General features: G+C 42.6%; 1 protein-coding gene across 1 annotated transcript; it reads right to left on the bottom strand.

Moving 5' to 3' along the window:
- Positions 1-350: 350 nt before the first annotated feature.
- On the bottom strand, positions 351-5,128 carry LOC111973161 (caveolae-associated protein 4a). The gene is made up of 2 exons (XM_024000416.2): positions 4,428-5,128; positions 351-1,180 (listed from the first exon to the last, which is right to left on the bottom strand). Exons 1-2 carry the CDS (start codon positions 4,782-4,784, stop codon positions 623-625), a joined length of 915 nt encoding a protein of 304 aa, XP_023856184.1. The 5' UTR covers positions 4,785-5,128; the 3' UTR covers positions 351-622.
- Between the last annotated feature and the right edge of the window lie 10,064 nt (positions 5,129-15,192).

Genomic DNA, 15,192 nt, shown 5'->3' with positions numbered 1-15,192 from the left:
TATTTATATATGCTATTTATATATGCTTTACTCCTCAGACACCAGCTGATTGAGTTTTTATCTGCAAAAATTGCACAAGAAATTCTATTTAGACCAATTGAGACCAAATGCTCATCATTCTTCACTTACCTTTGCACAAAGACACTTTCCAGTCAATTTAATGTTTTGTGTATGAAACATTAACCTTAATCAAACCATACCAGAACTCCATTCCAACTTCCATCACTTCAATAGTTTAGCCTCAACATCCCATATTCAGCCTTTCAACATGCAAATTAAAGACAATTGAATGTCTTATGTATTATAATATGTTGATTTATAAGTCTGTAGAAAATGTCCAATCGCACAAATTTGCTGTAATTCTTGTCAGTTTATTTGTTTTGCATGCTTGTGTTAAATGTGAGAAAAAATGACAAAAAAAGATAGAAGTATATCTATATAAATCATTGAATTTCCAAAACAAAGACGACTTCAAAATGTTGTGTGGATTATATAAACTCATTGTGTTGAAGCCCTAACTGCCGTGTTTATGGGACTATCGTTCACAGGACAATCCTTCAAAAAGAAAAAAATATTAAAAGAAAAACACACGTTGTTGTTTTCCATTTCATTGAACGCTGGTTTAGGAGAGCTGTTTAATATCATGCATCGGCACCTCCTCCTCTACGCCATCCTCAGCGAGCTTAGGGCTGATGGATTTGTTGCCCTTGGGTGGCGGGACGGGTGTGGCGTCCTCGGTGACCCCCACAGCCCCCTCCTGGCCCTCCGCCACAGTCCTCTCCTTCTTTAGTTTGGCTGGCACATGGCTGGCAATGGATTCCTTGAGCCGCGAGCCGGACTGCTTGAGCCTCTCCCCAGACTGGCGGATCTTTTGCCGACGTTCGGTTGATACGATGCGCTCACCCATCTGGCCAACCTTGCTGCTCATGTTCTCTTTCGTCTTTGTCATGTTCACGCGGGAGAAGGTGGACTTGAAGCTCTCCATGCGGGTTAGGCCTGATTTCTTTATCTTAGCGGCCGTGGACGAGGCTTCCTCCACCACCATGTACTCATCATCAGACTCAGGGGGGAGCTCAAAGTGGTCTGGCTCCACTTCGGCCACAGACGGTTTGGGTTCTTTGGGATCCTTGGTTTCTTTGGGTTCCTTTCCGGCTGCCACAGCTGACACCTCACTGTCCCCCTGTAATGAGAACAGAAACCAGATCAAGTGTCATAAAACGAACTCAAAACAATCAAAGGGATTCACAAAAGCACTTGTGGGTCTGCCTGCTAGAACACATCTGTAATATCAAGTGGTAGCATTTGATCAGGTCTGAATAATGTCTGAGCACTGACAGAAGCATTGCAATAGTATTGAGCTGTAACACTTAGAAAATAAAGACCTCAAATAAAAGTCTGGATAGATGTTTGGAGGAGAATGGCAGCCATAATATTTCTGTGTGTGTCTTATTTGTATGATCTAAATCATGTTAAATAAAGTATCTCACGCCTTGACAATCCTGAGAAGGAGAGACCAATTGTTTTCGCTTAATGCCGCGGTTGCCAAAACCCAGTTAAGACATTAGTTAATGGGTTAATGTTTCGTGTTTGAAATAAGAGCAGCCATTATGAAGACATTGCCAAGAATCATAAATCATTCTATTTATGAATGACCATAGAGTGCAGCTACAGTGCCCTCAGAAAGTATTCATACCCCTTGACTTATTCCACATTTTGTTGGGTTACAGCCTGAATTCTAAATGGATTCAATAAAAAAAATTCGCCCATCCACACACAATACTCCATAATGACAAAGTGAAAACATGTTTTTAGAAATGTGTTTTTGGAAAGTCCTACAGAAGGACTTTTGTAAAGTGGAAAATGAAATACAGAAATACCTAATTTACATAAGAATTCACACCCCTGAGTCAATATATGTTGTTGATTATTGCTAGACAACCATTTTCAAGTCTTGCCATACATTTTTAAGCAGATTTAAGTCAAAACTGTAACTCGGCCATTCTTGGTAAGCAATTCCAGTGTAGATTTGGCCTTGTGTTTTAGGTTATTGTCATGAAAAGTGAATTAACCTCCCAGTGTCTGTATTCAGGACAAAAAGTGAATTGCACATTTTTAGCAGTATTACTTTAGTGTCTTTTTGCAAACAGGATGCATGTTTTAGAATATTGTTATTGTACAGGCTTCCTTCTTTTCACTCTGTCATTTAGATTAGTATTGTGAAGTAACTACAATGTTGTTGATCCATCCTCAGTTTTCTCCTATAACAGCCATTAAACTCTGTAACAGTTTTAAAATCACCGTTGGCCTCATGGTGAAATCCATGAGCGGTTTCCTCCCTGTCCAGAAGGACGCCTSTATCTTTGTAGCGACTGGGTGTATTTATACATAATCCAAATTGTAATTAATAACTTGATCATATTCAGTGTCTGCTGTAAGGTGCCCTTCTTTGCGTGGCATTGGAAACCTCTTTGGTCTTTGTGGTTGAATCTGTGTTTTAAATTCACTGCTCGACTGAGGGACCTTACAGATAATTGTATGTGTGAAGTACAGAGATGAGGTAGTCATTCAAAAATCATGTTAAACACCATTATTGCGCACAGAGTGAGTCCATGCAACTTCTTATGTGACTTGTTAGGCAAATCTTTACTCCTGAACTTATTTAGGCTTGCCATAATGAAGGGGTTGAATACTTATTGACTCAAGACATTTCAGCTTTTCACTTTAATACATTTGTAAACATTTAGAAAAACATAATTCCATTTTAACGTGATGGGGTATTGTGTGTAGGCCGGTGATTTAAAAAAATCTTAATTTAGTCCATTTTAAATTCAAGCTGTAACACAACAAAATGTGGAATAAGTCAAGGGGTGAGAATACTTTCTGTATTTAAAAAAAAAATTGTCTAGCTAATTATGCATGTAATTCGCATGCAAATACATGGTCTAGCACTACTTTAATTCAAAGTGGGACGGTCCACTGCGTATATTGTTCTCACTGAATAAAGTTGGGAGTTTAAAGGTGAACTGGGGACTATTAATAATACTCACACTGGCTGATATAGCTCAGCTATAGGCGGTCGAAAGCTAAACATATCACATCTATCACAACTTTTTACAGTGTGTAAGTAGCTTTAAGCAAACTGTATCCGTTTCAAAGAGCAGCTTTATCAGTCAGGTAACTTGATGTCTAATATAATACAACAAATAAGTAAAAAAATATACAAATGATTGGTTAAAAGTATCATGCTAAATCCTTACAAGTATTCAAGTTCCATTTATGGTTGTCGAAGTTTGCTTGCAGAGCCTAATTCAGAGTTGCAGGGCTGTTCCAATATAGCTAAGATATAATCACTATTAATGTACTGTATCATTTATATGCCTCTTGCGTATTATGTGAAACCTGATGGTATCACTTTATTTTGCAGTCCCCTAATAACCTGGTATTTGACTTAAAACCACAGGGTAACAGCTTACATACATATTTCTTGCTACCAAGAACCATTGTCACCAAACTAGATACATTATTTGAAGTAACTATTCAAAATTTCWATTTTTTAGTAACTTCACATAAAAAACACAGATAAATACCAGTAGTAATATTAAATAAATCATGACATTTTCTATAAGGTCTTTTAGTAGCAAGTGGTGTTAAAATGTTAGACAATTGATCCAGTCATCTTAGGTAGCTTTAATTACAGCATGACATTCCTTTTTCATAGAAGGGAGCGTATGAATTGAATCAGTTCATTTGATGCTGACTTCAAAGCATGTGCTTGATTCAACATTAGTATGTGACGCATGCCAAACTACATATTTTTCAGTGATTATGCGGCTGCCAGTGAATCCAGTTTGTCTATGGAAAAAGCATGTTGTTCTTTATATTATTTGACCTTCCCCTCTTATTTCCTCATCTAAAAAAAAATGGCTGCCAAAATCCACTACACCCCCATCCCTGGCTGCTTCATCCAAATCGTATCGTCATTGGCTATTTGCCACATAGTTTCTTGTTCTTGAGTGCAGCATCTAACCTTTCAGTAGACTGCAGTATATCTTGCGTGCTGTCAAGGCAACTTAGACCCTGAAAAACTCTGGTCAACGGTGGGCTTGCAGCTGTTAGCTTTGAAGGCCAAAGTAAAATTAAGCCGGTACCATTCTGCCATCTAAAATAGTCCATGCGTTGAATTCACTATAACACCCTCAATTTTATCAGATGCTTTCACCCCTCCTGTCTGTTATTTCTGTCGGCAAAATCTTAACTAAAATCCACAAGTTTTTAACAATTTACCACATCCTTCTACAACTATTGAGAGTATGATCCTCAAATAACCGATAATGAAGCCAGTTAGTGGATAAAGATGATAATGATTACCACCACTTGCTTCTCACACCATGCTTTTTGCACCAATGAAATTGGCTGGATGGGATTACCTGGTAGATAACAACCCGGAACTTGTTCTTGGCCAACAGTTCCTCCTGGGTGGTTTCCACCTTCTTGACGCGGATGTTCTGATTCTCTACCCGTACACGGACGTCCTTGATGTGGCAGCTGACCTTGCGCGTCTTCTCCAGCAGCTTGTCCACTGTGCTGCTGGTGGCGGCATGGTTTACCGTCAGCTTCACCACGTCCTCCTGGATGGTCTTGACACTGTTCTCTAGCTCGAGCTGCCTCTCCTCCATACGCGTCTGGCACATCTGCACATTGTCGATGATGCCCGCCACACGCTCCAATAGCGCCATGATGGTCGCAGTATCATCCCCCACAGCCAGACCTAGTTTATCAGCCATGGTTGGTGTCTTCAACCACCGCGTCTCGGATCCAAAGGGAAAAGGTTGAGGTTAGAAATCCTATTTTTTCTTAGTGGTCAGTAGAAACCACAGAAAGGGTAACCAGGCCTCTAGGTAGCTTCAACCTGAGACTTGTCAGACCAGCAGGTGTTGGGTAGGGTTGGGTTGCTGGATCATTGGGCCATGGAGGGCAGCAGACACCTTGGCCAAAGAGACTCACCCTGCAACTGGTGCCTCACCCAGATCCAATGCACAAGAACATGGAGGCTCCACCTCTCTAGGGTGTGGGCAGCTCAGATACGAGAGGGCCGACACCGTCAGGCAGGGCTCAGAGTGAGAGAGTGACAGAGCGAGACATGGGGCCGACTTGTCATGCGTTCACCCCAGCTAAAAATACTGAGCGTAAAGTGACTCCTCTACATTTTTTGAAGATGTGTGGCTGGGATCATGGAAACCCCCTATCCATTCTACTTTCATCTTCTCTAAGCAAGTTATAATTTTTCTGTTGCACCATTGGACAAAAATACACAAGCTACTGCTCTGAACGCCTACAGCACAATCAGGAACATGTCTTTAATTGGAAAAACCTCTCAATGGAGCTATCATTAAATACAGTAGACTTTTTATGCTAAGGTACATTAAGGTACATAACTGTTGCCCCAGTTAACATTGGTATCCAGAGGTCTATGCTGTCCCCTGGGCAGACCCCTCTGAGATCTATGCTTACCCCCCAGCAGACCAATTAGATCAGGGTTTGGGCATGCGTTCCAAGAAGTATGCTAGTATGGATGTTGGAACGTATCCCAGGGCTCGTGCACACTATGGGAGTGACATCACATGTGTGACCTTGTGGTACTGGATACAGACTTAAAACATGAGTCCAACAAGATTACAGGCCTAAGAGTTCAATAATTGCTTATTCCCTTGTGTAATGTGTTTTGTATCTCTGTACTGCCTTTTATTATATGAATGCATTCCAAGGGTATCTTTGGTTTGTAATTTGGTTTAAGAAGAGATACATAATTTTGTCTCTGCATCACTAAAGTGAATTTCTCGGATGAGGTGCTAAGCTCTTCTTCTACCCTTCTTTATATTTAGGCCAGTCCGAGGGGACTTCCATGATTGAGTATCTCAGTATAGCATTGGTAATATAACTCAAGTTAATCATCGTAAGATTATTATTGGTGCAAAGAATTTGACTCAATTCAGCTTGTCAGTAGTCAGAATCATCAGTAGGAAATTAAGTAAACTAATCAGTTACTGATTGATACATTAAGTTAGAAAAGGTACTGGCAGGTAGCTTAGCAGTTAAGAGCGTTTGGCCAGTAACTGAAAGACTGCTGGTTCGAATCCCTCTGCCAGCAAGGTGAAAAATCTGTCAATGTGCCCCTTGAGCAAGGCACTTAACCCTAATTGCTCCTGTCAGTTACTCTGGGTGAGAGCATCTGCTAAATGACTAAAATTCTGGGAAATCAACAAATTCTTAGAAGTTGTGGATCCCTGCTGTAGATTGTGACTTTTTCTCTGCACACTGATTGGATATTGCAAACAATCAGTCACCTGAAATAGGATCGATATCTAATTCATGTGATACATTACAACTGAGTTGCAAGCAGATTGCAGGCAATTGTTGAGAGTGACACACCGAACGTGCAACCCAGGTGCAACTTTGTTTAATTAAACAAAGGATGTGTGTCGAATGAGTTTTCCTTCATTTAAATAGGTACATTGATTGAGAACGCATTCTCATTTACAACAACGGGATACGGCAGGGCAGAAGTGAACATTATCACTATTTATTTTCCAAAATACCGAAAGGTCGGGCTGGCTGAGTAGGCCCCCATAACTTAGCAACCTGTGCAAGGCATTCCTTCCATACAGGGAGGGGCTAGGCACCTCCATGGGGACTGGGTAGGGGGAAGGGGACTGTCCAACTCCTAAAATGATGCCACCAGCTGTTGTCTATAATTAAACACTGGGTATATCTATAATTGCCCCGTCATAGCGGAGAGCAGGCTTACTTCATCCATATGAAATCTTCATCCATACGAAAGTTACTCACTCACTCACTCACTCACTCACATAACCCAGTGTATATAATATCCCCAAATACCATCATCCATCTCATCTCATATCCCCGTGTTGTGCCCCTCCCAAGATCTCTTAAAAGAAAGATTACACACCCGTTTTAAGCTGACACGGTTTTGAACTCCTCACATACTACGATAGGAACAGAGTCCTTGAAGGATTGGCTAATCCTGCCAAGTATCTGTAAATGTAATGTATGCCGAGAAGTGTGTCTGCTGTTAGCATGACTATCAGAGATACTTTTGTACCCATCAGCTTCGGACTTATCAGCTTCATACCAGTGAGCTTCGTACCAATCAGCTTTGTGACCATCAGCTTCGTACCCATCAGCTTTGTACCCATCCGTGTTGATTCCAAAAAATGATGTGTTGATTATATGAAAGGGTAATACACTTAACTTAATACTGTATATAACATAAATAATTATATTCGTTAAGTTAAAAAAAAAATATTCACAACTGTCATTTAAAAATCTCTTAGATTTGAACATTGTCACCTTTTAAAAGTCACACTAATCCTATTCATTGACATGGAATGTTTAGAGATATCTTGACAGTTATGGTCCAAGAGAGATACAGTGCCTTTGGAAAATATTCAAATCAAATCAAGTTTTATTAATCACATGCGCCGAATACAACAGGTGTAGGTAGACCTTATAGTGAAAGGCTTACTTACGAGCCCGTAACCGACAGTGCAGGTTCAAAAAATACAGATAAGAATAAGAGATAAAAGTAACAAGTAATTAAAGAGGAGCAGCAAAAAATAACAACATATGCAGGGGGGTGCCGGTACAGAGTCAATGTGCGGGGGCACCGGTTAGTTGAGGTATTATGTACATGTAGGTAAAGTTAATTAAAGTGACTATGCATAGATGACAATAGAAAGTGGAAGTGGTGTGGAGAGGGCAGGGGGGGGGGGGGGTGTGAATAGTCTGGGTAGCCATTTGACTGGATGTTCAGGAGTCTTATGGCTTGGGGTAGAAGCTGTTTAGAAGCCTCTTGGACCTAGACTTGGCGCTCCGGTACTGCTTGCCGTATGGTAGCAGAGAGAACAGTCTATGACTAGGGTGGCTGGAGTCTTTGACAATTTTCAGGGCCTTCCTCTGACACCGCCTGGTATAGAGGTCCTGGATGGTAGGAAGCTTGGCCCCAGTCATGTACTAGGCCGTACGCACTACCCTCTGTAGTGCCTTGCAGTCGGAGGCAGAGCAGTTGCCATACCAGGCAGTGATGCAACCAGTCAGGATGCTCTTGATGGTGCAGCTGTAGAACCTTTTGAGGATCTGAGGACCCATGCCAAATATTTTCAGTCTCCTGAGGGGGAATAGGTTTTGTCTTGCCCGCTTCACGACTGTCATGGTGTGCTTGGACCATGTTAATTTGTTGGTGATGTGGACACCAAGGAACTTGAAGCTCTCAACCTTCTCCACTGCAGCCCCGTTGATGAGAATGGGGGTGTACGGTCCTCTTTTTCCTGTAGTCCACAATCATCTCCTTTGTTTTGATCACGTTGAGGGAGAGGTTGTTGTCCTGGCACCACACTGCCAGGTCTCTCATTGTTGTCGGTGATCAGACCTACCACTGTTGTGTCATCAGCAAATTTAATGATGGTGTTGGAGTCGTTCCTGGCCGTGCAATCATGAGTGAACAGGGAGTACATGAGGGGGCTAAGCACGCACCCCTGAGGGGCCCCTGTGTTGAGGATCAGTGTGGCGGATGTGTTGTTACCAACCCTTATCACTTGGGGGCGGCCCGTCAGGAAGTCCAGGACCCAATTGCAGAGGGAGGTGTTTAGTCCCAGGGTCCTTAGCTTAGTGATGAGCTTTGAGGGCACTATGGTTTTGAACGCTGAGCTGTAGTCAATGAATAGCATTCTCACATAGGTGTTCCTTCTGTCCAGGTGGGAAAGGGCAGTGTGGAGTGTAATAGAGACTGCATCATCTGTGGATCTGTTGGGGCGGTATACAAATTGGAGTGGGTCTAGYGTTTCTGGGATGATGGTGTTGATGTGAGCCATGACCAGCCTTTCAAAGCACTTCATGGCTACAGACTTGAGTGCTATGGGTCGGTAGTCATTTAGGCAGGTTACCTTAGTGTTCTTGGGCACAGGCAATATGGTGGTCTGCTTAAACCATGTTGGTATTACAGACTAGGACAGGGAGAGGTTGAAAATGTCAGTGAAGACACTTGTTAGTTGGTCAGCGTATGCTCGCAGTACACGTCCTGGCAATCCGTCTGGCCCTGCGGCCTTGTGAATGTTGACCTCTCTAAAGGTCTTACTCATATCAGCTGTGGAGAGCGCAATCACACAGTCGTCCAGAACAGCTGGTGCTCTCATGCATGTCTCAGTATGATTTGTCTCGAAGCGAGCATAGAAGTAGTTTAGCTCGTCCGGTAGGCTTGTGTCATTGGGCAACTCTTGGCTGTGCTTCCCTTTGTAGTCTGTAATGGTTTGCAGGCCCTGCCACATCCGACGAGCGTCAGAGTCGTTGTAGTAAGACTCGATCTTAGAATCCAATGAATCCAATGATAGATGTGGTGTACTCCTCAATGCCATTGGAGGAATCCCAGAAAATATTCCAGTCTGTGCTAGAAAAAACAGTCCTGTAGCTTAGCATCTGCTTCATCTGACCACTTTTTATTGATCTAGTCACTGGTGCTTCCTGCTTTAAGTTTAGCTTGTAAGCAGGAATCAGGAGGATAGAATGATGGTCAGATTTGCCAAATGGAGGGCGAGGGAGAGCTTTGTATGTGTCTCTGTGTGTGGAGGTCCAGAGTTCTTTTCCCTCTGGTTGCACATTTAAGGTAAATTAGGTAAAACTGATTTAAGTTTCCTTGCATTAAAGTCCCCAGCTACTAGGAGCGTTTGGGTGAACGTTTTCTTGTTTGCTTGTGGCAGAATACACCTCATTCAATGCTATCTTGGTGCCATCCTCTGACTGTGGTGGTATGTGAACAGCTACAAAGAATATGGTTGTGAACTCTCTCGGTAGGTAATGTGGTTTGCAGCTTATCATGAGAAACTCTACCTCAGGCAAGCAATGGCTCGAGACTTCCTTAGATATCGTGCACCAGCTGTTGTTTACAAAAATACATAGACCTCCGCCCCTTGTCTCACCAAATGCCGCTGTTCTATCCTGCCGGTACATTGTATAACCAGCCAGCTGTATGTTGATATTGTTGTCCTTCAGTCACGACTCCCCGTGAAGCATAAGATGTTACAGTTTTTAATGTCCCGTTGGTAGTTTAATCTTCCCAATAACTCGTCCATTTTATTGTCCAAAGATTGCATGTTTGCGAGCAGAATTGAGGGGAGTGGGGGTTTATTCAATCGCCGCCTACTCCTCAGAAGGAAGCCCGCACTCCGGGCCTCTCTTTCTCCGCCTCCTCTTCACGCAAATCACTGGGGTCGGGGCCTGTTCCTGAGGGAGCCGTATATCCTCTGCCTCGGGCTCGTCAGAGTCGTGAAAGAAGAAAAATTATTCTGCTAGTCCGTGGTGAGTATTCGCAGTCCTGATGTCTAGAAGTTATTTTTGGTCATAAGAGAGGGTAGCGGCAACAATATGTACAAAAATAGTAAAAAAAGAAGTTACAAACAACGCAGATAAACAAACGTAAAAACACAATCGGTAGGGGGAACGTAAAATGTCTGCCTTCTGCTCCGACGCCATTTTACTACCCCTTGTCAGACCCCTTCTCTTTTTCCACATTTTGTTATGTTTCAGCCTTATTCTAAAATGGATTTAAAAAAAAGAATCCTCAGCAATCTATACACAATACCGCATAATGACAAAATAAAAACAGGTGTTAAGACATTTTTGCTATTTTTTTTTAAACATAAATACCTTATTTACATAAGTATTCAGACCCTTTGCTATGAGACTTGAAATTGAGCTCAGATGCCCCCTGTTTCCATTGATTGTCCTTGAGCTGTTTCTACACCTTTATTAGAGTCCACCTGTGGTAAATTCAATTGATTGAGCATGATTTGGAAAGGCACACACCTGTCTATCTAAGGTCCCAGAGTTGACAGTGAATGTCAGAGCAAAAAACAAGCCATGAGGTCAAAGGAATTGTCCGTAGAGGTCTGAGACAGGATTGTGTCGAGGCACAGAACCTGGGGAAGGGTACCAAAAAATGCCTGCAGCATTGAAGGTCCCCAAGAACACAGTGGCCTCCATCATTCTTGAATGGAAGAAGTTTGAAACCACCAAGACTCTTCCTAGAGCTGGCCGCCCGGCCAAACTGAGCAATCGGGGGAGAAGGGCCTTGATCAGGAAGGTGACCAAGAACCGGATGGTCACTCTGACAGAGCTCTATAGTTCCTCTGTGGAGATGGGAGAATGTTCCATAAGGACAACCATCTCTGCAGCACTCCACCAATCAGACCTTAATGTTAGTGGTCAGATGGAAGCCACTCCTCAGTAAAAGGGACAAGACAGCCCGCTTGGAGTTTGCCAAAAGGCACCTAAAGGACTATCAGACCATGAGAAACAAGATTCTCTGGTCTGATGAAATCAAGGCTTTGGCCTGAACGCCAAGCATCACTTCTGGAGGACACCTGGCACCATACCTACCGTGAAGCATGGTGGTGGCAGCATCATGGTGTGGGGATGTTTTTCTGTGGCAGGGACATGGAGATTAGTCAGGAGAGATTCTTGATGAAAACCTGCTCCAGACCGCTCAGGACCTCACACTGGGGCGAAGGTTCATCTTCCAACAGGACAACGACCCTAAGCACACAGCCAAGACAACACAGGAGTGGCTTCGGGACAAGTCTCTGAATGTCCNCCCGTTGGTAGTTTAATCTTCCCAATAACTCGTCCATTTTATTGTCCAAAGATTGCATGTTTGCGAGCAGAATTGAGGGGAGTGGGGGTTTATTCAATCGCCGCCTACTCCTCAGAAGGAAGCCCGCACTCCGGGCCTCTCTTTCTCCGCCTCCTCTTCACGCAAATCACTGGGGTCGGGGCCTGTTCCTGAGGGAGCCGTATATCCTCTGCCTCGGGCTCGTCAGAGTCGTGAAAGAAGAAAAATTATTCTGCTAGTCCGTGGTGAGTATTCGCAGTCCTGATGTCTAGAAGTTATTTTTGGTCATAAGAGAGGGTAGCGGCAACAATATGTACAAAAATAGTAAAAAAAGAAGTTACAAACAACGCAGATAAACAAACGTAAAAACACAATCGGTAGGGGGAACGTAAAATGTCTGCCTTCTGCTCCGACGCCATTTTACTACCCCTTGTCAGACCCCTTCTCTTTTTCCACATTTTGTTATGTTTCAGCCTTATTCTAAAATGGATTTWAAAAAAAGAATCCTCAGCAATCTATACACAATACCGCATAATGACAAAATAAAAACAGGTGTTAAGACATTTTTGCTATTTTTTTTTAAACATAAATACCTTATTTACATAAGTATTCAGACCCTTTGCTATGAGACTTGAAATTGAGCTCAGATGCCCCCTGTTTCCATTGATTGTCCTTGAGCTGTTTCTACACCTTTATTAGAGTCCACCTGTGGTAAATTCAATTGATTGAGCATGATTTGGAAAGGCACACACCTGTCTATCTAAGGTCCCAGAGTTGACAGTGAATGTCAGAGCAAAAAACAAGCCATGAGGTCAAAGGAATTGTCCGTAGAGGTCTGAGACAGGATTGTGTCGAGGCACAGAACCTGGGGAAGGGTACCAAAAAATGCCTGCAGCATTGAAGGTCCCCAAGAACACAGTGGCCTCCATCATTCTTGAATGGAAGAAGTTTGAAACCACCAAGACTCTTCCTAGAGCTGGCCGCCCGGCCAAACTGAGCAATCGGGGGAGAAGGGCCTTGATCAGGAAGGTGACCAAGAACCGGATGGTCACTCTGACAGAGCTCTATAGTTCCTCTGTGGAGATGGGAGAATGTTCCATAAGGACAACCATCTCTGCAGCACTCCACCAATCAGACCTTAATGTTAGTGGTCAGATGGAAGCCACTCCTCAGTAAAAGGGACAAGACAGCCCGCTTGGAGTTTGCCAAAAGGCACCTAAAGGACTATCAGACCATGAGAAACAAGATTCTCTGGTCTGATGAAATCAAGGCTTTGGCCTGAACGCCAAGCATCACTTCTGGAGGACACCTGGCACCATACCTACCGTGAAGCATGGTGGTGGCAGCATCATGGTGTGGGGATGTTTTTCTGTGGCAGGGACATGGAGATTAGTCAGGAGAGATTCTTGATGAAAACCTGCTCCAGACCGCTCAGGACCTCACACTGGGGCGAAGGTTCATCTTCCAACAGGACAACGACCCTAAGCACACAGCCAAGACAACACAGGAGTGGCTTCGGGACAAGTCTCTGAATGTCCTTGAGTGGCCTAGCCAGAGCCCGGACTTGAACCTGATCAAAATTCTCTGGAGAGACCTGAAAATAGCTGTGCAGCAACGCTCCCCATCCAATCTGACAGAGCTTGAGAGGATCTGCAGAGAAGAATGTGAGAAACTCCCCGAATACAGGTATGCCAAGCTTGTAGCATCATACCCAAGAACAATCGAGTCTGTATCGCTGCCAAAGGTGCTTCAACAAAGTATTGAGCAAATGAACTGAATACTTATGTAAATGTGATATATTCGTTTTTAGGTTTAATAAATTAGCAAAAATTTATAAAATCCTGGTTTTACTTTGTCATTATGGGGTTTTGTGGGTAGATTGATGAGAGGGAAAAATACAATTTAATCAATTTTAGAATAAGGCTGTAATGTAACAAAATATGGAAAAGGTCAAGGGGTCTGAATACTTTCCGAAGGCACTGTATGACAGAGACACTGTACAATAAGTGGCTTTGTCTACCTCTGCTGGGTTCTTGTGTTTACTGTGGTTCTAATGTTGAGGTCACAAATGTTATGGCTTTTTACAATACCAAGTAACCAGTGTTGGGGAGTAGTGAACTACATGTAGTTCAACTAGTAATTTAACTACATTTTGCAGTAGCTTGGTGGTAGTTTAACTCAATTAAAATCTTGGTAGTGGTTTCAGTAGTTAATTACTTATTTTGCGGTGTAGCTAACTACTGGAACTACATATTTTCTTTTGCAAAAAATAAAATAAAAATGGGTTATGTAGACTAGAATTTCCCTTAATTCTCAGCAGCAGACCTGCCGAATCATAGTTTCAGCAGCCGACCTGCCGAATCATAGTTTCAGCAGCAGACCTGCCGAATCATAGTTTCAGCAGCAGACCTGCCGAATCAGTTTCAGCAGCAGACCTGCCGAATCACAGTTTCAGCAGCCGACCTGCCGAATCACAGTTTCAGCAGCAGACCTGCCGAATCACAGTTTCAGCAGCAGACCTGCCGAATCACGGTTTCAGCAGCAGACCTGCCGATTTCTTACTTGAATCATAGTTTTGGTATTTAATAGGTGAAATGGGCAAAAAAAACTGCAGAGTGATCTGTTATTGCAATTTGCAGTCTATGACATTTCAGAATTTGATGTGATAATTTATCACATAGTAGTTTGGATGTAGTGAACTACTTTTTCAAAGTAACGTTAGTTAAGTCAATTATGTTTTTCTGAAGGGGAGCTTTAGGCTAGCTTAACTTCTTCCAGTGTGAAGGAATTGGTAGCTTGGTAAACTATATGTTTCTTAAGGGGAGCTTTAGTCTAGCTTAACTTCTTCCAGTGTGAAGTCATTGGTAGCTTGGTAAACTATATGTTTCTTAAGGGGAGCTTTAGTCTAGCTTAACTTCTTCCAGTGTGAAGTCATTGGTAGCTTGGTAAACTATATGTTTCTTAAGGGGAGCTTTAGTCTAGCTTAACTTCTTCCAGTGTGAAGTCATTGGTAGCTTGGTAAACTATATGTTTCTTAAGGGGAGCTTTAGTCTAGCTTAACTTCTTCCAGTGTAAAGTCATTGGTAGCTTGGTAAACTATATTTTTCTAACGGGGAGCTTTAGGCTAGCTTAACTTCTTCCAGTGTGAAGTCATTGGTAGCTTGGTAAACCATATTTTTCTTAAGAGGAGCTTTAGGCTAGCTTAACTTCTTCCAGTGTGAAGTCATTGGTAGCTTGGTAAACTATATTTTTCTTAAGGGGAGCTTTAGGCTAGCTTAACTTCTTCCAGTGTGAAGTCATTGGTAGCTTGGTAAACTATGTTTTTCTTAAGGGGAGCTTTAGGCTAGCTTAACTTCTTCCAGTGTGAAGTAATTGGTAGCTTGGTAAACTATATTTTCAGAGTAGCTTACCCAGCACTGCAAGTAACCCAATAACCAGTGTAGTTCTCAGAATCAGAATAATATTGTGTGTATTATGTAATATGCACATATGTAATAATATTGTGTTATGTA

The sequence above is a fragment of the Salvelinus sp. IW2-2015 genome, linkage group LG14 (genome assembly GCF_002910315.2).
Source record: "Salvelinus sp. IW2-2015 linkage group LG14, ASM291031v2, whole genome shotgun sequence".
Lineage (NCBI taxonomy): Eukaryota > Metazoa > Chordata > Actinopteri > Salmoniformes > Salmonidae > Salvelinus > Salvelinus sp. IW2-2015.
Note: the sequence above shows the minus strand (reverse complement) of the source record. Positions and strands in the feature narration are given on the sequence as shown.

Coding starts and splice junctions, on each gene's coding strand:
- LOC111973161 (XM_024000416.2), bottom strand. CDS start 4,784: ATGGCTGATAAACTAGGTCTGGCTGTGGGGGATGATACTGCGACCATC. Junction 1,181..4,427: donor TCCGGGTTGTTATCTACCAG/GTAATCCCATCC, acceptor TTCTCATTACAG/GGGGACAGTGAGGTGTCAGC.